The 21,877-nt window shown below is 43.4% G+C and overlaps 1 protein-coding gene and 2 pseudogenes across 1 annotated transcript; 1 reads left to right on the top strand and 2 right to left on the bottom strand.

The window, feature by feature from the left end:
- Positions 1 to 10,427: 10,427 nt before the first annotated feature.
- On the bottom strand, positions 10,428 to 12,349 carry LOC147463322 (uncharacterized; annotated as a pseudogene).
- Positions 12,350 to 12,691: 342 nt separating this feature from the next.
- On the top strand, positions 12,692 to 13,466 carry LOC147463321 (uncharacterized). The gene is made up of 2 exons (XM_086528498.1): positions 12,692 to 13,124; positions 13,333 to 13,466. The coding sequence occupies exons 1-2, from the start codon at positions 12,692 to 12,694 to the stop codon at positions 13,362 to 13,364; spliced, it is 465 nt and encodes a 154-aa protein (XP_086384624.1). The 3' UTR covers positions 13,365 to 13,466.
- A 328-nt stretch (positions 13,467 to 13,794) lies between these two features.
- On the bottom strand, positions 13,795 to 14,363 carry LOC147463320 (uncharacterized; annotated as a pseudogene).
- Between the last annotated feature and the right edge of the window lie 7,514 nt (positions 14,364 to 21,877).

Here is a 21,877-nt window from a genome sequence, read left to right as displayed (position 1 = left end):
AGGTTGTGCATGATGATGTGCATACAGATGTTGACCATGGTAAACTTGAAAAGGGTACATTACCCACCCCCACCACAGTTGAATCTAGCAAAGATGCCATTGATGATGCTATGGTAGTTGATGCCTGCAAAGATGCCATTGCTGATGCTACGCTAGTTGAGGCCTGCACAAATGACATTGTGGATGCTATGGAAGTTGATGCTCGCACAGATTCTACTGCTGATGGCAATGTTAATGATGGTGGAACAGAAAGTATTGTTCATGCTGTCATAGATGCCCTTCTTGATGCAGTTGTGGCTATGGGTACAGATGCCACTGTTGAATCTGGCACAGATGCCATTGATGATGCTACCACAGTTGATGCCTACACAGATGCCATTGTTGATTCTACGGTAGTTGATGCCTGCACAAATGACATTGTGGATGCTATGGAAGTTGATGCTCGCACAGATTCTACTGCTGATGGCAATGTTAATGATGGTGGAACAGAATGTATTGTTCATGCTGTCATAGATGCCCTTCTTGATGCAGTTGTGGCTATGGGTACACATGCCACTGTTGAATCTGGCACAGATGCCATTGATGATGCTACCATAGTTGATGCCTACACAGATGCCATTGTTGATGCTACGGTAGTTGATGCCTGCACAAATGACATTGTGGATGCTATGTAAGTTGATGCTCGCACAGATGTTGCTGTTGATGGAAATGTTAATGATGGTGGAACAGAAAGTATTGTTCATGCTGTCATAGATTGCCTTCTTGATGCAGTTGTGGCTATGGGTACAGATGCCACTGTTGAATCTGGCACAGATGCCATTGATGATGCTACCACAGTTGATGCCTGCACAGATGCCATTACTGATTCTACGGTAGTTGATGCCTGCACAAATGACATTGTGGATGCTATGGAAGTTGATGCTAGCACAAATGCTGTTGCTGATGGCAATGTTAATGATGGTGGAACAGAAAGTATTTTTCATGCTGTCATGGATGCCCTTCTTGATGCAGTTGTGCCTACGGGTACAGATGCCACTGTTGAGGATACCAGAGGCATGGGTGAGGAGGTCCTCATTGAGAGAGAAGCTGGAACACGTGAGGCAGTGGGTGCAAGTGATGTCACAGCTCAAGCCCAGGTGGTCTGTCCAGGTGATGCAGCTGATGACATTGTTGATGCAGAGGAGACAAAGGGTACAGGTGCCGCTGTTGAAGATATGGGAGGCTTGGGTGAGGAGGACCTCACTAAGAGAGTACCTGGAACAGGCTCAGTAGTGGGTAACGGTAATGTCGTGGCTTCTGCCGACACAGTTGAGGCATACGACAGAGCAGTTCAATCGGGAGAGGCAATGGGAGAAGTTCTCGTGGCTGCTACGGACATGAAAGAGGAAAATACACATAATACAACTGAGGCATGTATAGAGAAAAACAATAAGGCAGGGAAAGGCGCAGAGGTGCCCACTGATAGAGCAGCTCAATCGGGAGAGGCAATGGGAGAACATTTCATGGCTGTTGTGGACACGAAAGAGGCAGTTGCACATGATACAACTGAGTCTTGTATAGATCCCACTGTTGGGAATACCAAAGGTAAAATTCCAGAGGTCCCTATGGGTCGAGCGGCTGCTACAGATACAGATGAGGCAAGTAAAAAGAATGCTGATAAAGAGGCCAAAAATGGACATGAATATGAGAGGCAAGAGAGGCCGTGTCTTGTGGTAATGCCAGTACAGATTGTTGCACTGCCTCCTGCGTCTTTTGAGGACAAGAAGAGAAGGGACAATTTATGCATCATACTGGATGTGAATGGGCTTCTCATAAGGAGGTATAAGGTCTCCTTCTACAAAGGAATAGCGAGAAGCAGTATTCCTGATTGGGCAAGATCAAGGTATCAGGTAGTCACTGCGCCAAATGCTACAGGAAAGATGCAATTTGAATATGTGGTCACGCCCAATGCATCAATCTTTTTGCATGCACTGCTGCAAAGAGCACAAGTTGCATTATGGAGCTACATGACCCAGGACAATCTAGCACTTGCTTTGAGTGCATGCTTTCCTAGGCTTAACAAACAGCATTTCCTCGATATTATCGGTCAAGAGGGGTGTAGAGAGGCAAGCTTCAATCTAAATGAAGTTCCTGGGATCCCTCCATGTAGAGATAACGCAAAGCCCATATTTTTCAAGTGTTTGAAAGACTCTTGGAAGCATCATCCTAAGTTCAACTCTGATAATACACTGGTGGTGGATGACACACTCTACAAGTGTCTGCTCAACCCTCCCGGGACTTGTGTCTGTCCTACTTCATTTGAACCAGCAGATATTTGTCAGTCCCCAATTTACCTGGTTAGCACATTGTTCCCTTGGTTAGTCAAGTGGACAGTCTCACCCATCCCTAATGCTTATGCAAAGCTGAACCAGTTTGAAAATCCTTCGGATAGTGTGTCTGCTCGTGTCATCAGCCACTATAGAAGTCAACGAGAAGTATGTAAGGAAGGTTGATTGTGGTTATGGAATCATGTATATAGCATTTTGTGCACTGAATGTACTTGCGATTACTATACAAAAAATTGACCTGTTCAAAGTTCTCTAAACTTAATGATTGAATGATGTAATTTTATTTTGGTGATATGATGTAATTTTATTTTGCTGATATGATGTTGTCATACTCTGATAGAGTCCTGCTACATGGCACACATAATAGCATAGACAGGACCATCGGGCTATTATTACACATAGTTATGCTATATAGCACTCATACTGCAAGAAATACTATGACATAATAGCATAGATAGGGAGATTGGCCTCTTATTACACACACTTACGCTATATGGCACACATAGTGCTCTCAATATGTAATATAGCTCTTTCACATACCACACATCATATCATAGATAGGAACATTGTGCTATGTGATACACACACTTTTACTGTATAGCACACATGTTGCTATCTTACTACAATAGATTCCTTTTATAGCATAGACAGGGACATTGGGCTATTATTACACACACTTGTACAATATAGCACACATAATAGCGTAGGTAGAGACAATGGACTATCTTGACACATTACTTGGCTACATATCACATATAGTAGCATGTACACAAATCCATAACACCCAATGGGTAGCTATTCATAAGAGTGAGATGATTGTAAGAATGAGACATGTTTACCTGAAATTCATCAAGAAAGTGAATGGGATGCTCTTGATAATGTTTTCTTCCCAATAGTTTCCGACAAATATCTTGGCTAAATTTTTTCAAGGTGCAACATGTTCACAATAGTAACCTCATTATCTGAAATGTGTGTGATTCTATGCTATGTGCTCTGTGTGGTTGTGTGTTATGTGATACATAGCACAATGGACATGTGTAAGGAGGTACTGAATGGTGAAGGCTATATAGAACATAATATAAGCCTCTTAAATAGGTATCATGTTGCTTCATAGGGCATGGCATTGTAAATGGTTTCATGTAGTTCCGGAGATAAATAATATGTCTTTGAGGTAGCATCTACCAAAGGCATGTCAAACTTGATTTCCCGAACAAGGTGAGAGTATAGGTTAGTAACTCCCCTATCATCAAGTAGAGTGTAGTGATTTGGGTCCCCCTCTTGCTGTTGATAATAACACCCTATGACAACATAAGTGTTTTTATCACATTTTTTTTTCCACTTATCTCTTAAGATGCAATCTGTCATCCACTTTCTCTTTGTACATCTCAAAAGAAAGAACTCTACACCTTCTGCATTGCCAGCGTCTGCATTGACTGCAAAGTTATCACCTTCAATGAGATACTCACTCAGCATATCCTGGGATCCCTCAAACATTGCAGCTTCATCTTCTGGTACCTCTGTCTCTTCTGCTACCTCAGAGAGTGGTTTCAATGCCTTATGTGTCCACTTGCCTGCATATGATTTGCTGGAACAAGTCCTCCAATGGCCCTTCATGCAAGCATCACAAAAACAAGAAAGCCGCATGGTCCTTAATTGAGTAGGATCATGATGACAAAAGCCTGAAATGCAATGGAGTGATCGAGATCCTGGTACTCTCTCACAAACCCATAGATTGGACCTGTCCACTTCTGTCTCTTTTACTAGCCAGAATTTCCTGTTTATAGTAGGACCTGCTTTAGTGGATTGTGCATAAGAGCTACATGCAGCATTGGACATTGTTCTCGTCAAAAATGCAACCACGTCTACAGCTTGCCTAAGAACAACTCCATTACTCTTGAGTTGTTCATGTGTAAGGGCTCTCTTTATCACAGCGCCAGCACCATCATGCTCCCCCTTGCCATGGCCAGAGCCAAAAAAATTCCATGTCATCTTTGTACCTGTTAGTTGGTAATATCTAGCAACAAAGTAAAATGGCCTTGCAGCCTTGAATTGCGAGGCTGCACCATCTGACCACACCCAGTGCTTCTTGAAATTCAGCCCCTGGTCTTTAAGCCACTGATCACAAAGAAGAAAACAATGCTGGACAAATAGCGTATCATGTTGCCTATCATCGGAGATGTAGAAATGCATATGCTTGATAATACTGTCATCTTCGTTGTCACACATGTACGTTATGTGAACAAGGATGGTGCATTGATCTGTATGCCAATGCATGGATTTTACTTCATTTTGCTCTTTGAACGAGTAATTTTCAGCAAAGTCTACTACAGATATAATGGTATATGAAGAAAACACCTTCAAACATTCTCTGTATTGATGTGTCTGCCATCTGTAAGTGAAATTCTGCTCGATGAAGATTCTGATGTCGTCTTTTATCCTCCCTGTCAGCTCACTTAAAGCCACCTGTTTGAGTGACAACATCTTTCTCTTACTTAGACCATGCTTAGTTTGAACTTTAATGTCCTCGAAGACTTGCAGTGGAACTGTCTTTGTCATCTCTGCAAGTTCTCGTGGACAAAGGCTGAGCTTTTCCACACCACAGTTTTTGCATTGGCCCATCAAGCAGGTGTGTTTATGGAACATATCCCCCTCAGCCTTTGTACATACGCATGATTCCCACAACTTCGTGATCCCTGAAAACGAGTGCTCAACGGCAAGACATTCTGCATTCACCCCATCTGATTTGCAAACATTGCATTTACATGTACATGACCTCCCATGAAAACCAAAAGCAGATGAGCGCATAACATTAAATGCATCTTTGAGATACATCAGTTTGATATGATAAACACAACAGCAAGTATTTCGATCTTTCAACTTTCGCACGAACCAAGGCTTCAGCTTCTCAAAGGACCTTTGCCCAATTGTCACATGTGGGTGGCTATCTTTAAACTTCAAGAAATACTCTGTCTGCTTGCAAAAAAAATGCATTAGAATTACATTTTTCTATATATCACACATAATAGCATAGCTACAGATGCATTGGTATAAATACACATAGCTATGCTACATAGCATAGATAGATAACTCAGCTTTCATTACATGCTCAATTTTGTTATATAACACATAATAGCATAGATAGGGATTTTTAGTTGTTATTACACACACGTGTGCTATATAGCACACATAGTGCTCTCATATTATAACATAGTTCTTCTACATAACACACAAAAGAGCATAGACAGGGATATTGTGCTATTATTACACATATCACACTCTGCATAGCACACATAATAGCATAGACATGGATACCGTGCTACTATTACACTAACATCTGCTATGTAGCAAACATAGTGCTCTCATAATATTATAAAATCTGATAGCACACATAATACCATAGATAGGTATATTGTGCTATTGCTATATAGCAGACATGATGTTGTCATACTATGATAGAGTCCTGCTACATGGCACACATAATAGCATAAACAGGACCATCGGGCTATTATTACACATAGCTATGCTATATAGCACTCATACTGTAAGAAATACTATGACATAATAGCATAGAGAGGGACATTGGCCTCTTATTACACACACTAACGCTATATGGCACACATAGTGCTCTCAATATGTAATATAGCTCTTTCACATACCACACATCATATCATAGACAAGAACATTGTGCTATTCTTACACACACTTTTACTGTATAGCACACATGTTGCTATCTTACTACAATAGAGTCCTTTTACATGGCACACTTATAGCATAGACAGGGACATTGGGCTACACTTGTGCAATATAGCACACATAATAGCGTAGGTAGAGACAATGGACTATCTTGACACATTACTTGGCTACATATCACATATAGTAGGATGTACACAACTCCATAACACGCAATGGGTAGCTATTCATAAGAGTGAGATGTTTCACTTGAGAGTTATTCATTGTAAGAATGAGACATGTTTACCTGAGATTCATCAAGTAAGTGTATGGGATGCTCTTGATAATGTTTTCTGCCCAATCGTTTCCGACAAATATCTTTCTTATTTGGAGACACCCTACTGTGCTCTATCCAAAATGTAATAATTGTCTGCTTCAATTCCTCCGATAAGGACCCAGCATTTCTAGACTTCCTTTTGCATAAGTCGAACCTCAGCGTACTTGACATAGGATCACTGTCAAGTCTACTTAAAGCTGAATATAAATTCCTTGGATGAACATTTAATAGCTTTGCCACTTTATGTAGAGTAACACCTCTACCTTGGATCCCATTATCATGCAGTAATCCATTCACCAGCATGCTGAATGTGCTTCGTTTTAAAAACATCTCGTCAGTTGATTTTGGAATCTTTAATTCCTGTAAGGAGACCTTGAGTGCAGAAATAAGGCCATTTGCATGAAGATACAAATCTTCACAGAATGGCAAGATTCTATCATCATTGAAAACACCTTGAAGAATTGCATTCTTATCTTCTTTCCCGTAACTATGCAACTGTCTCACAATGTGCTGAACAATATTCTGAATAGTATGTTGCTTCTTGTCTTCCTTTGTGTGTACATCGACGTCCTCCCTATGACAATCTTCCGCTCCAATGTTGACGCTTGGATGTACTTGCTTTCTTGCACGACATCGCTTTCTGTACTCACATTTAGCCTGTGCTTCATACTTCCTCACTGCAATAATTTCATCCTCATTTAGACAAGCCTTTCTCTTGGAGTGCACCTGCGTATGAATGGTGTCTATTCCATGTGCCTCATCATAAAATCCGTCGTCCACCATCCTGGAACAGTCTGCAGTAGTTTGAAATGAATGAAGTCGTACAAAACTTCTTGATTGTAATAGTGAACTGAAATCCGGTTGTGCTGCATTGTTTAGTTCAAGAAGCTCCATTGCTGCTTGTGAGGAGGTATGAGCTGGAACCAAAGCAAGAGGAAGGGAGTCTCCATCATCCATATTCTGAATAGGAGAGTAGGAGAGAGAGAGAGAGATGGAGATGGGCATTGGAGGCCATCTGAGAGAGAGAAAGGGAGAGAGAGGGAGAGGTCCACGCGTGCTAACCACTCCATGTCTTTCAATCCGAGTAGTGGAGTCGTGAAGTCAGTTATCTTACCTATATTCTTTTAAAAATTATTGACTTAAAAGCCCAGCTATGGTGCCATCCATAGCATCATACTTGGTGTCCATGGACACCAAGTATTTAGACACCATTCTATGCTTTCACCCGTGTGCAGTGTGTAGAGAGAGAGGGAGACAGAGGTTCGGCGAGCTTACTGTGTGTTTGCAGATTGGATGAGTGTGCTACGCATTAGCAGTTATGGTTGTATGTTGTCGATCCAGTTATTCTTGGAGTTTATAAGTGAGTGTGTGGTCGTTGATGCTCCAAGGCGAGCCTAGTAGTAGAGTTTTACAGAAGAGTGTGCGTGTGTGTGAATTTTTGTGTGGTTAGGGGTGCCGCGTATTCCTATGCATAACATGTGTAAACTCCTTATACTATACTACAAAATTTTGTATTTACCTACCCCGGATTCTCGGAAACAACTCGACTTTCCGTTGGATCAGGTTCGTTGTTGTGTTAAAATGGTTAGCGAAGTCCTGGAAGAAAAGGGGGGCTTACCTACTAAATATCTGACGTGGCAGAAGGGATCTCCCAGAGACAAGAAGGGATGATATATTGGAACGACAAGCAGGGAGGAGAAAGAATTGGGCAAAAATGATGAATAGAATAAATTGAAAGAAAAGTGAAAAAAAAAATGGAAAAGGGCAAGAAGGCCTTGGTTTCATGGGCTATAGAGAGGCAGTTTGGCGTGTGCTCGGTTTGATCCACTTCCCCCTTTCCATCAGTGGTGCCCCCACGGAGGATCTACTGATTGCTCCTTGGTGAAGTCAAAGATGGTGTCACAGTTTGAAGAGCAGGATTAACAAGAATGGCTTTTACAGGTGTTGAAGATGCAGAAGTGTGGCTGCAAGACTATGGTCTATTTTTGTTGGACAACGGCTTGTCAAGAGAAGAGGGAGTGGCCCAAGCTTTCCCGCTCCTAGTTTGTGGAAAAGCAAAGGTGTGGTACGAGGGCTTGCAAGCAGAAGAAAAATAGGATTGGAGCACATTAGAAGCAGCATTCCGAAGCCGATATGTGGCCAACATGCAGTGGAGTGAAGTGCAGTGGAGCAAGTTGGTTAAGGTAACTGCTGTAGAGAATGCAAACTTTTTGAAGATGACCAAGTTTGTGGACTGCTTGCATGTAGAAGTGAAGAATAAAGTCAAGATAGATGGACCGTGCATGTACGAGGAGGCAATAGCCTATGCGCAGAGCAGGACGAAGAAGGTTTTAAAGAAGCAATAGGCAAAGCACGTTCTGGCGAGTCCATTGGTTCCAAGGCCAATTTCTATGAAAGAGCTTCGAGTAATCCGACCCTTTGTTGATGCACATGTGGTAGCAGCGGATAGGCGTGATGACAGAGTAGAGACGATACCGTGTGGGCCTATGAGGTCTCAGTAGCTGCAGAGAGGAGTCTACTGAGTACCACCTGATGCGCTTGCCCAAGTGACTTTCAAAAAGCAAGTAGTCGAGAAGATAGCTGAAGTGCCAAAGCCATTGAGTTTTGTGGAGAAAGCCAAGATGTATTGGAGCTATAGTAGTTCCTTGGATACGGACATCACATGGGAATCAGAGTCTGCTTTCTCAAGGTATGAGACATATGATGTTATGCATGTCGATAAGGTGGTCAAAGCGGAATAGATTGCAGGTGAAGAGACATTTTGTGCGGACCAGGGGGTTGGGCAACCCTCTCTCTTGCCTTGTGATGGTAAGGCCATGTTGACTAAAGAAGAGTGCTTCGATGAAGCAGACTGGGGGTTGGATGATCGAGTGATCGATGTAGATGACGAGTCGTAGGTTTTGGTTGCTAAAGCTATGGCAAGAATACAAGGTATTGAAGGCTTTCTGCCTTTTCCAGTGTTGTTTGAAGGGACTACAGGTGAAGGTATACTGATGTTTGCTTTGGAGGATCAGTTACCGCAAGTGGATGCCATGTCGTTGACGGATATGTTGTTGAAGGTTGCTATGCAAGCGCATCTATGCCGATTGCTACAGGTTATCTTGTTTGAAGACAATCATGCTATGGCGAGCTCTCTAGCCGATGGCAAGTTGGTTTCATATGATGCCGCTGCTATACAGACATTGGTATAGTACATTCTTATCCAGTGTACAAAGCAAGGTTATGGATACAAGTTGAAGCAAGACCAGGCTATGCCAAGCAATAGTGCTTGGCTTATAGGTTTTCTGGTACAAAGTAGGGATGGTTTGTATGTGTTTTACAAACGGACGGTGATGCTCAATGCTATATTTTTTATCCAGGTGGAGTTTACACTATGCTTGGGAGAGCCTATGGCTTTCCATTTGACCCAGGCGGGTGCTACGACAGACAGTGAACCTCTCTCTATCTATCTATTGTTATTTATCTAGCTCTTGTACATAGTATCTATCAGTTTCTTCTTATGCAATGATATATTATCTAAATAATGCTACGGTTGAGCATGAATGCTGAACGAGGGATTGGGCAATGATGGTAGAGCCAAAATGTGTCGACCTATGGAAGTGCAGGAAGACCATGCATGGCTGCTTGCAGGCAAATGGCAAGGACATTGGGCAGTTATTTGATGCACCCAAGTGACAGGTACATAGAGATAGTCGAAACGGTAGGTGTTTCTTCCTATCTCAGAGGTGATAGGAGTAGATGCTTATATCATAAGGTTGGGAACGAGGCAAGGGATACTATTGCATGTGCTGTCACGTTTATGATATGGGCTTTCGATCAAGGTGTCTGCAGGACACTCTACTTGACAGGAATACCTTCCACTTCGTGGGCATTGAAGCTCATTGAAACTATGGTTGTGGGGCTTTTCTAGCACATGGAGTTAAATACAAATGCCAAAGCAATGGTCGTCTTTTTGCTGGCGGAAATACAAGTGGCTGAGGACCATTTCAGGGGATCGATGTTTGCTAGGGATGGTGTCTTGGTCATTGCCATGAAGTTTAGGCGAAGGAGTGCGATGTTCGACCTGTTCCTTCTTGTGGTAAGGCAGCCCAACGTCAAAGGGCTTGATAAAAAAAGAAATGTTGAAAGGTGGTGGGCATGCAGGAAAAAAACGCCAACTGCGTGATAAGGAGGGCCGCGAGCTCAAGGGGGTTTTGGGGTCGAGGGTAGAGGGACGGAGAGCCATCATAGGGGTGGATTGCCAAAAAAGGGTGGTGCTACACAATAGGTAGAAGGGCCACAGGATGGCGGGCTCCATACAAGAAAAGGGGCACTATTGCTTGGGTGAGCAGGGCAGGAGAAAGCCGCCAAGGGCCATGGCTTGGAAGAGAAGGTGTCGAGCTGCCTTGGAGTGGCCTTGAAGAGCGCTATAGGGCAGAGCAGGCCACCATGGGCTCGTAAAACAGCAAAGGGGACCAAGGTTGAAGTAAGGAGGAACATGGACAGAGGAGCCAAGGGCTTCCATAGAGGAGATGCCATTAGAAGGACGGCTTTTTTTGGCCAGCGGGTAGACGCCAAGTGATTGAAGGAGAAGGGAGTTTTGCGGGGCTCCATTGTATTGGTGGCCGAGTGATTGCAAGACGGTGGCTGATTTCTGGCCACGGGTTGACAGGAAGCCATCCATCTAAATTGATTAGAAGTAGAGGTGCTCTAAAGCATGCACAAATGTATTACCTATGCTGCCATCATGCCCGAAGTTGTTGTGATGGAGTTATTACTTTTGGTTTTATTTGAGTGTTTGTCTTTGATCTATTCTTCCATCTCGTCTTGTGCCAGTTAATTTGTGGTAGCGGTCCTCCGGGTCTTTTTGTGTGTGTGTGCAGAGAGAGAGGAAGATCGAGAGCTTGGGCAAGCTTACTGTGTGTTTGCAGATTGGATGAGTGTGCTATGCATCAGCAATTATGGTTGTATGTTGTCGAGCTAGTTATTCTTGGAGTTTATAAGTGAGTGTGTGTGGTCGGTGATGCTCCAAGGGGAGCCTCGTAGTAGAGTTTTACATAAGAGTGTGCGTGTGTGGATATTCCCTCGGCTATAGAGAGGTAGTTTGGCATGTGCTGGGTTTGATCCGCCTTCCCCCTTTCCATCACTGGTGTCCCCACGGAGGATCTATTGATTGCTCCTTGGTGAAGTCGAAGATGGTGTCGCAGTTTGAAGAGCAGGATCTAACAACAATGGCATGGTCGGGTTTTCCGACTTTTACAGGTGTTGAAGATGCAGAAGTGTGGCTGCAAGACTATGGTCTATTTCTGGTGGAGAGAAACTTGTCAAGAGAAGAGGTAGTGGCCCAAGCTTTCCCGCTCCTGGTTCGTGGAAAAGCAAAGGTATGGTACAAGGGCTTGTAGGCTGAAGAAAAACAGGATTGGAGCACATTGAAAGCGGCATTCTGAAGCCGATATGTGGCCAACATGCAGTGGAGTGAAGTGAAGCAGATGATGGACAACCTAAAGCAAAGCCTTGACGGTGATTTCCGAGCATTTGTGTGGGAGTTCGAGGCCATATGGAGCCAGTTGGTTAAGGTAATTGCCTTAGAGAATGCATATTTTTTGAAGATGACCAATTTTGTGGACTGCTTGCATGTAAAAGTGCGGAATAAAGTCGAGATAGATGGACCGTGCACGTACGAGGAGGCAGTAGCCTATGCGCAGAGCAGGACGAAGAAGGTTTTAAAGAAGCAACAGGCAAAGCTCGTTCTGGTGAGTCCATTGGTGCCAAGGCCAATTGGTATGGAAGAGCTTCAGGTAATTCGGCCTTTGTTTGATGCACATGTGGTAGCAGCGGATAGGCGTGATGACAGAGTAGAGACGATACCGTGTGGGCCTTTGAGGTCTCAACAGCTGCAGAGAGTAGTCTACCGAGTACCACCTGATGTGCTTGACCAAGTGACTTTCGAAAAGCAAGCAGTGGAGAAGATACCTAAAGTGCCAAAGCCGGTGAGTTTTGTGGAGAAAGCCTAGATGTATTCGAGCTATAGTAGTGCCTTGGATACGGACAGCACATGGGAAACAGAGTCTGCTTTCTCAAGGTATGAGACATATGATGTTATGCATGTCGATAAGGTGGTCAAAGCGGAATAGATTGCAGGTGAAGAGACATTTTGTGCGGACCAGGGGGTTGGGCAACCCTCCCTCTTTCCTTGTGATGGTAAGGCCATGTTGACTAAATAAGAGTGCTTCGATGAAGCAGACTCGGGGTTCGATGATCCAGTGATTGATGTAGATGACGAGTCGTAGGTTTTGGTTGCTAAAGCTATGCCGAGAATACAAGGTATGCAAGGCCTTCCGCCTTTCCAGTGTTGTTTGAAGGGACTACAGGTGAAGGTATGCCGATGTTTGCTTTGGAGGACCAGTTACCGCAGGTGGATGCCATGCTGTTGACGGATATGTTGTTGAAGGTTGCTATGCAAGCACCTCTATGCCGATTGCTACAGGTTATCTTGTTTGAAGAGAATCATGCTATGGCGAGCTCTCTAGCCGATGGCAAGTTGGTTTTATATGATGCCGCTGCTACAGACATTGGTATAGTACATTCTTATCCAGTGTACAAATCAAGGTTATGGATACAAGTTGAAGCAAGACAAGGCTATGCCAAGCAAGAGTGGTCGGCTTGTAGGTTTTCTGGTACAAAGCAGGGATGGTTTGTATGTGTTTTACAGACGGATCGTGATGCTCAATGCCATATTTTTTATCCAAGTGGAGTTTATACTATGCTTGGGAGAGCCTATGGCTTTTCATTTGACCCAGGCGGGTGCTACGGTAGACATTGAACCTCTCTCTATCTATCTACTGTTATTTATCTAGCTCTTGTACATAGTATCTATCAGTTTCTTCTTATGCAATGATATATTATCTAAATAATGCTATGGTTGAGCATGAATGCTCAACGAGGGGTTGTGCAATGATAGTAGAGCCAAACTGTGTCGACCTATGGAAGTGCAGGAAGCTCATGCATCGCTGTTTGCAGGCAAATGGCAAGGACATTGGGCAGTTATTTGATGCAGCCAGGTGACAGGTACACAGAGATGGACCACTCTCTAGTCGAAACGGCAGGTGTTTCTTCCTATCACAGGTGACAGGAGCAGATGCTTATATCATACGGTTGGGAACAAGGCAAGGGATACTATATGCAGGTGCTATCAGGTTCATGATATGGGCTTGTGATCGAGGTGTGTGCAGGACACTCTACTTGACAGGAATACCTTCCACTTCGTGGGCATTGAAGCTCATTGAAACTATGGTGGTGGGGCTTTTCAAAAGGCTAGCACATGGAGTTAAATACAAAGGCCAAAGCAATGGTCGTCTTTTTCCCAGTGGCAATACGAGTGGCCGAGGACCATTGCAGGGGATCGATGTTTGCTAGGGATGGTGTCTTGGTCATTTCCATGAAGTTTAGGCGAAGGAGTGCGATGTCGAAAGGTGGCCCAAGTCAAAGGGCTTGATAAAAAAAGAAATGTTGAAAGGTGGTGGGCATGCAGGAAGAAAACGCCAACTGCATGATAAGGAGGTCCGCGAGCTCAAGGGGGTTTTGGGGCCGAGGGCAGAGGCCTGGAGAGCCATCAAAGGGGTCGATTACCAAAAAAGCGTGGCGCTACACAACAGGTAGAAGGGCCACAGGGTGGCGGGCTCTATACAAGAAAAGGGGCGCTATTGCTTGGGTGAGCAAGGCAGGACAAAGCCGCCAAGGGCCATGGCTTGGAAGAGAAGGTGTCGGGCTGCCTTGGAGTGGCCTTGAAGAGCGCTATAGAGCAGAGGAGGCCACCATGGGCTCGTAAAACAGCAAAGGGGACCAAGGTTGAAGTAAGGAGGACCATGGACAAAGGAGCCAAGGGCTTCTATAGAGGAGATGCCATTAGAAGGACGGGTTTCTTTGGCCAGCGGGTAGCCGCCAGGTGATTGAAGGAGAAGGGGTTTTTGCGGGGCTCCATTGTATTGGTGGCCGAGTGATTGCAAGACGGTGGCTGATTTGTGGCCACGGGTTTATAGGAAGCCGTCCATCTAAATTGATTAGAAGTAGAGGTGCTCTAAAGCATGCACAAATGTATTACCTATGCTGCCATCATGCCCGAAGTTGTTGTGATGGAGTTATTACTTTTGGTTTTATTTGAGTGTTTGTTTTTGATCTATTCTTCCATCTCGTCTTGTGCCACTTAATCTATGGTAGCGTTGGCTCCGGGTCTTTTTGTGTGTGTGTGCAGAGAGAGAGGAAGATCGAGACGTTGGGCGAGATTACTGTGTGTTTGCAGATTGGATGAGTGTGCTATGCATTAGCACTTATCGTTGTATGTTGTCAAGCCAGTTATTCTTGGATTTTATAAGTGAGTGTGTGTGGTCGGTGATGCTCCAAGGCGAGCTTGGTAGTAGAGTTTTACAGAAGAGTGTGTGTGAATGTGAATTTTTGTGTGGTTAGGGGTGCCGGATATTCCGTGGGCTATACAGAGGTAGTTTGGCGTGTGCTGGGTTTGATCCCCCTTTCCATCAGTGGTGCCCCCACGGAGGATCTACTGATTGCTGCTTGGTGAAGTCGAAGATGGTGTCGCGGGTTGAAGAGCAGGATCTAACAAGAATGGCATGGCAGGTGTTGAAGATGCAGAAGTATGGCTGCAAGACTATGGTCTATTTCTGCTAGAGAGCGACTTGTCAAGAGAAGAGGTAGTGGCCCAAGCTTTCCCACTCCTAGTTCATGGAAAAGCAAAGGTATGGTACGAGGGCTTGTAGGCTCAAGAGAAACAGGATTGGAGCAAATTGGAAGCGGCATTCCGAAGCCGATATGTGGCCAACATGCAGTGAAGTGAGGTGAATTAGCAGATGATGGACAACCTAAAGCAAAGCCTTGATGGTGATTTCCGAGCATTCGTGTGGGAGTTCAAGGCCATATGGAGCAAGTTGGTTAAGGTAACTGTTGTAGAGAATGCACATTGTTTGAAGATGACCAAGTTTGTGGACTGCTTGCATGTAAAAGTGCGGAATAAAGTCGAAATAGATGGACCGTGCACGTACCAGGAGGCAGTAGCCTATGCGTAGAGCAGGACGAAGAAGGTTTTAAAGAAGCAACAGGCAAAGCAGGTTCTGGCGAGTCCATTCATGCCAAGACCAATTGCTATGGAAGAGCTTCAGGTAATCCGACGCACATGTGGTAGCAGCGGGCGGATAGGCGTGATGACAGAGTAGAGACGATACCGTGTGGGCCTATGAGGTCTCAGCAGCTGCAGAGAGGAGTCTACCGAGTACCACCTGATGTGCTTGACCAAGTGACTTTCGAAAAGCCGTCCATCTAAATTGATTAGAAGTAGAGGTGCTCTAAAGCATGCACAAATGTATTACCTATGTTGCCATCATGCCCGAAGTTGTTGTGATGGAGTTATTACTTTTGGTTTTATTTGAACGTTTGTTTTTTATCTATTCTTCCATCTCGTCTTGTGCCACTTAATCTATGGTAGCGTTGGCTCCGGGTCTTTTTGTGTGTGTGTGTGCAGAGAGAGGAAGATTTAGAGGTTGGGCTAGCTTACCGTGTGTTTGCAGATTTCATGAGTGTGCTATGCATTATCAATTATGGTTGTATGTTGTCGAGCTAGTTATTCTTGGATTTTATAAGTGAGTCTGTGTGGTCAGTGATGCTCCAAGGCGAGCCTGGTAGTAGAGTTTTACAGAAGAGTGTGCGTGTGTGAATTTGTGTGTAGTTAGGGGTGCCGGATATTCCATGGGCTATAGAGAGGTATTTTGGCATGTGCTGGGTTTGATCCCCCTTTCCATCAGTGGTTTCCCCACGAAGGATCTACTGATTGCTCCTTGGTGAAGTCGAAGATGGTGTCGCGGTTTGAAGAGGAGGATCCAACAAGAATGGCATGGTCTAGTTTTCCGACTTTTACAGGTGTTGAAGATACAGAAGTGTAGCTGCAAGACTATATATGGTCTATTTTTGCTGGAGAGCGACTTGTCAAGAGAATAGGTGGTGGCCCAAGCTTTCCCACTTCTGGTTCGTGGAAAAGCAAAGGTATGGTACCAAGGCTTGCAGGCTGAAGACAAATAGGATTGGAGCACATTGGAAGCGGCATTTCGAAGCCGATATGTGGCCAACATGCAGTGGAGTGAAGTGAAGCAGATGATGGACAACCTAAAGCAAAGCCTTGACAGTGATTTCCGAGCATTCGTGTGGGAGTTCGAGGTCATATGGAGCCATTTGGTTAAGGTAACTGCTGTAGAGAATGCATATTTTTTCAAGATGACTAAGTTTGTGGAATGCTTGCATGTAAAAGTGCGGAATAAAGTCGAGATAGATGGACCGTGCAGGTACGAGGAGGCAATATCCTATGCGCAGAGCAGGACGAAGAAGGTTTTAAAGAAGCAACAGGCAAAGCAGGTTCTGGCGAGTCCATTGGTGCCAAGGTCAATTGCTATGGAAGAGCTTCAGGTAATCCGACCCTTTGTTGATGCACATGTGGTAGCAGTGGATAGCCGTGATGACATAGTAGAGACGATACCGTGTGGGCCTATGAGGTCTCAGCAGCTGCAGAGAGGAGTCTACCGAGTACCACCTGATGTGCTTGACCAAGTGGCTTTCGAAAAGCAAGCAGTGGAGAAGATAGCTGAAGTGCCAAAGCCGGTGAGTTTTGTGAAGAAAGCCGAGATGTATTCGAGCTATAGTAGTGCCTTGGATACGGAAAGCACATGGGAAACAGAGTTTGCTTTCTCAAGGTATGAGACATACGATGTTATGAATATCGATAAGGTGGTCAAAGTGAAATAGATTGCAGGTGAAGAGACATTTTGTGCGGACCAAGGGGTTGGGCAACCCTCTCTCTTGCCTTGTGATGGTAAGGCCATGTTGACTAAAGAAGAGTGCTTCGATGAAGCAGACTGGGGGTTCAATGATCCAATGAGATCGATGTAGATGACGAGTCGTAGGTTTTGGTTGCTAACGATATGGCGAGTTTACAAGGTATCAAGGCTTTCCACCTTTTTCAGTGTTGTTTGAAGGGACTACATGTGAAGGTATGCCGATGTTTGCTTTGGAGGATCAGTTACCGCAGGTGGATGCCATGCTGTTGAAGGATATGTTGTTGAAGGTTGCTATGCAAGCGCCTCTATGCCGATTGCTACAGGTTATCTTGTTTGAAGACAATCATGCTATGGCGAGCTCTCTAGCCGATGGCAAGTTGGTTTCATATGATGCCACTGCCGAAAGCATAGATGTGTGACAACATGTTATGTTTTATTCCCCTTTTTTAGAACTCCTCCGTGAATTCTTGCAAGAGTTGTGCTATGTTGGGAAAATCATCTCTATTCAATGGTTGGAACCAAGTCAAAGTTGTTCCTTCTAATGTCAACCCAAACCCCTCATATTGAGTATGGAAATCCACAATTTGTTCAGCTCTCAAAACTTGCTTGAGTGACACATGAGCATATGGATCCCATGAACCATTGTACTTTGTTTCAACACATGGAGCCACTTGATATGGTCTTATCCTTTGTGGTTCAGTCACTAATCTAACCAATTTGTGGTCTTGTGGAAAGACGTTTCTCGTTCTCTCCTCTCTTCTTGGAGAAAATCCCAATGGAATCCTCTTTGATATGTCCTCTAGCATTGTTTTTGATTGAATGTACGTAGAGATTGGAGTACCCTTATACGTATCTCTCTAGGTCAATTGGATTGACAAGTATATAATCGCGTCCATACTTATCTACCATCAAAACTTGCACTCCATGGGCATCTGTATATGTGAAGGCATAGAGATTATTATGGGTGGTTAACTCCCTGGAATAGGGTTCTACACAATTGTAGAAGATATATTGATCTCCGTTTGTGAATCTATATATACCCTCATGAGTGTAATCCGTAAGCACTCTCATGGATTCATTGGCTTTGTTGAATCTCACATTCGGTTTGTTTATCATAGGATGCCTCTCCTCTATGTATTCTCCTAATCCCACAGTTGTCGGCATTGAGTAGAGTAGAGAACCCTGGTGGTGGATGATTTGTCATGTTTTAGGCTCACTCAAAACTCTCAACATAGTCCTTGACAAGCCCACTTTGGCTCAGTGCAACTTATCTCTTTGTTTCCCTGATCAGGGCTCTCAAAAGTCTAGAATTTGTGCCTCTTTTGGTTTATGGAAACTGGCCTTGGGTACCCTAAAATTTTGGATTTAGGAATCTTGGAAAATTCAAAACCAAGATTTCTTCCTATTTCCCTATTACTCGCAAGCTTTCTTCTTGGCTATACCTGACCCAATTTGGAGTTGTCAATCAAAAGTTAGAGCACTTTTAGTGAACTGCACTTAAACCAACACTCAAAGCATTCTCATGACCAACACACATGAACTTTGGCTTGTATCTTGGCCTCTAGAAGGTATGTTTAGCTCAAACTTGAGATTTGAGATGTTCTCAAGTATGTCTACAAGATCATCAAGTCAAATACCCCCACTATGCTCAGGTACATGGATCACGATCCATGTTCCTCTGACAAATTTTTTTCTCCAAATTTTGACAGTATGTAGACAAGGTCATGTGCAAGCTCTATGCCAATTTTCATCAAATTTTGAGGTTGAGGTACATGGATTCTGATCCATGCTCAACAACATCTGAACTTGATCTCTTTGCAGCTTGTTGCACTCTAAGTCCACAAATTAAATCTCAAATCTTTTTGGATTTGGACTTGCTTTGACAGGTCAAATGCCCAATACTAGGCCTGCACTACAGTTTTTAGTATGTCACTTGTTTTGTTTGCTTTTGATCCAAATGATCCAAATTTGTTGGTTTCTTCCCAAAATTGGACTTGGGGATATGTTTCCTTATGTGTACACTACTGATCTAGAAAGTTTCAGGTTAAGCTATCACTATGGGTACATGGATCGTGATCCATGTTTGGAGCCCAAATTTACTTCTCTTAGTACCATCAGATTCAGCATGATTAGTAGGTCCTATGGTATCAATTTGTTTGAAAATGGACCTTTGGATTGAAAGTTAGGTCAATTCTGACACTTTGTCAGAGTACTTGGCAGTTCTGAGCTTTTGGTTTGGTTTTTGATATCCAAATTCAGTTTTGAAAAGACTACTAGACTCCCTGTGATGGGCTCTAGCTATGGTGCAAGTTTGACATCAATCTGTGACATAGGAACATGGATCACGATCCATGTACCTATGTGTCAGATGGTAAAGAAACTTGACTCACAGCTTGCTCTTGGCCCACTGATCCCTGTTGTATGATTTTTATATGATTTGGACCACTTTAGGTCAAGAAAAAGTCAATTCATAGATCTATTTTAGGGTTTTCACCTTGAACTGTTTTTGGCACTTTTGACCCAATTTTTGAACTTTTTTGACAATGCTTCTTTGGGGACTTTTGTTCACAATGGTCTTTGCTACATGCTGGAAAAGTTTTAGTCAAAAAATTCATCAAGGGTACATGGATCGTGATCCATGTTCTACCACTTTTGGATCTAAATTTTGGTGTGCTGATAGCTTGTGATGTTTGTAGCTTGCTCCACAAAGAATTTTTGGATTTGGATTAGTTTTGCCCTACCAAAATTGACTTCTACAGTCTATTGTGACAGTTTTGACAATGTTATGTTTTTGGCTCTTTTTACCACTTTTTGCAACTTTTTTGCATATGGTTCTTTTGGGAAAGTTCAAATGGTACCAGCTACCTGCTGCTCAAATCTCAGCCAAAAAATCTTCAATATTTTTTCATGAGGTACATGGATTGCGATCCATGTTCTATCAGATCTGAACACCAAATTTGGTTTGTTGATTACTGGTAGTATTAGTAGTCTATTCCACCACTTCTTTTTGAATTTGGATAAATTTTTCCTAGTCAAAAGTGAGTTTTTTTGTCCGCCCTAAAATTTTCGACAAGTTTCTGTATTTGGCTATTTTGACCAAATTTTTTCAATTTTTTGACATGGTCCCTTTTGGCAAAGTTGTTCCACTAGTAATCAGGGATGTACTTGTCAAATATTAGGCACAATTTTCAAAAGGTACATGGATCGTGATCCATGTTTGGAATCATTTTTTCATGAATTTTGTTATGCTGGTTCTCTATCCTCTGTAGAAGCCAAATCTCACCCCTTTTTAAATTTGGATCCCAAAAAGTTGAAAAATCCTTAATCTTGTGTCTACAGTGCTTGTTTTACTGTTTTTGCCCTATCAGCCAATTTTGATGTGATTTTTTTTTTCAAGAAAACTTGATCAGAGCAATATCCCATTAATGCACACTATAACTAGTCACTTTTCTGCAAAATAGGTCTCTGGGGTACATGGATCGCGATCCATGTTCATGTCTCTATGGCTAGGTTGGTTAGATATCACACCCTTTTGCCTTTGTACCCCAAGTAGGCTATCAAAGTTACTGCAGCATCTGATATGCTTGCACTTAGAAAACTCTCTAGAAGGCTACCACAACCTCTATAATCTGTGCGCTAATAGCGTTGAGCCAAAGATTGCCCCTATTCAGAGTGTTTTTTGCTTGTTGGAAACTACCTACCGTTGTCACCTTGCATGTCACAAGGCCTCATTCACGATAGCTCGGGTTCCCTTCATGAAGATCACTCTTTGGTAGACTTGAATGCTCGGTCATCCTACCGTTGGTGATGTTGTATCATGCAAGTCAAGCTCTTGTGCCATGTGGTATGAGTCCAAATGAGCAAAAATGATTTTTTTTTATATTTATAAAAGGGGTGCCAGAGCCTCCTCCATCAGAGTGTTTTTTGCTTGTTGGCAACTACCTACCCTTGTCACCATGCATGTCACAAGGCCTCATTCACGATAGCTCGGGTTCCCTTCATGAAGATCACTCTTTGGTAGACTTCAATGCTCGGTCATCCTACTGTTGTGGTGATGTTGTACCATGCAAGTCAAGCTCTTGTGCCATGTGGTATGAGTCCAAATGAGCAAAAATGATTTTTTTTTATATTTATAAAAGGGGTGCCAGAGCCTCCTCCATCAAACATGCACCTTGAAATAACCTCAGTAGTAGGTAAAAATTTGTCAAAAAAAAAAATTAAAATGGTAAAAAATGGTCAAATATTTCTGAAAAAGGAGGGATTGAGCCCACCAATAATCCGCATGCATGGGGATGATGGGAGGGTTCCAACCCTCCTTTTTAAAGGTCTAATTTGACCATTTTTTTCATTTACGGGGGGTTGGGGGGGGGGGGACTCGAGCTTCCCATCATCCGCATGTGCGTGGACAATTTAGGGGCTCCATTCCTAAAATATTTTCAAAATAATTTGTCAAGTTTGATATATTTTGTCCATTTTTACGATTTAGAAAAACGAGAATTGGAGCCTTCCCATCATCTGCGCATGCGGATGATGCGGGGGCTCGTGTTCCCCCTTTTCTTCAAAAAAATTTGGCCACATCGCTTTGATTGTGCATCTCAAAAAAAGGAGAGGGCTCCAACCCCCCCACCCCCTTTTTTTTAGATGCACGAGTGAATCCTTTATCTTAGTTGGCTCTGAAGCACTCTCTTTGGAAAAGATGCTATATGATGGTACATGAATATACCATCATCCTG

The sequence above is a fragment of the Adiantum capillus-veneris genome, chromosome 2 (genome assembly GCF_014529385.1).
Source record: "Adiantum capillus-veneris isolate H3 chromosome 2, ASM1452938v2, whole genome shotgun sequence".
NCBI classification, from domain to species: domain Eukaryota; kingdom Viridiplantae; phylum Streptophyta; class Polypodiopsida; order Polypodiales; family Pteridaceae; genus Adiantum; species Adiantum capillus-veneris.
The sequence above is the reverse complement of the archived record's forward strand: the minus strand, read 5'-3'. Positions and strand labels throughout refer to the sequence as shown.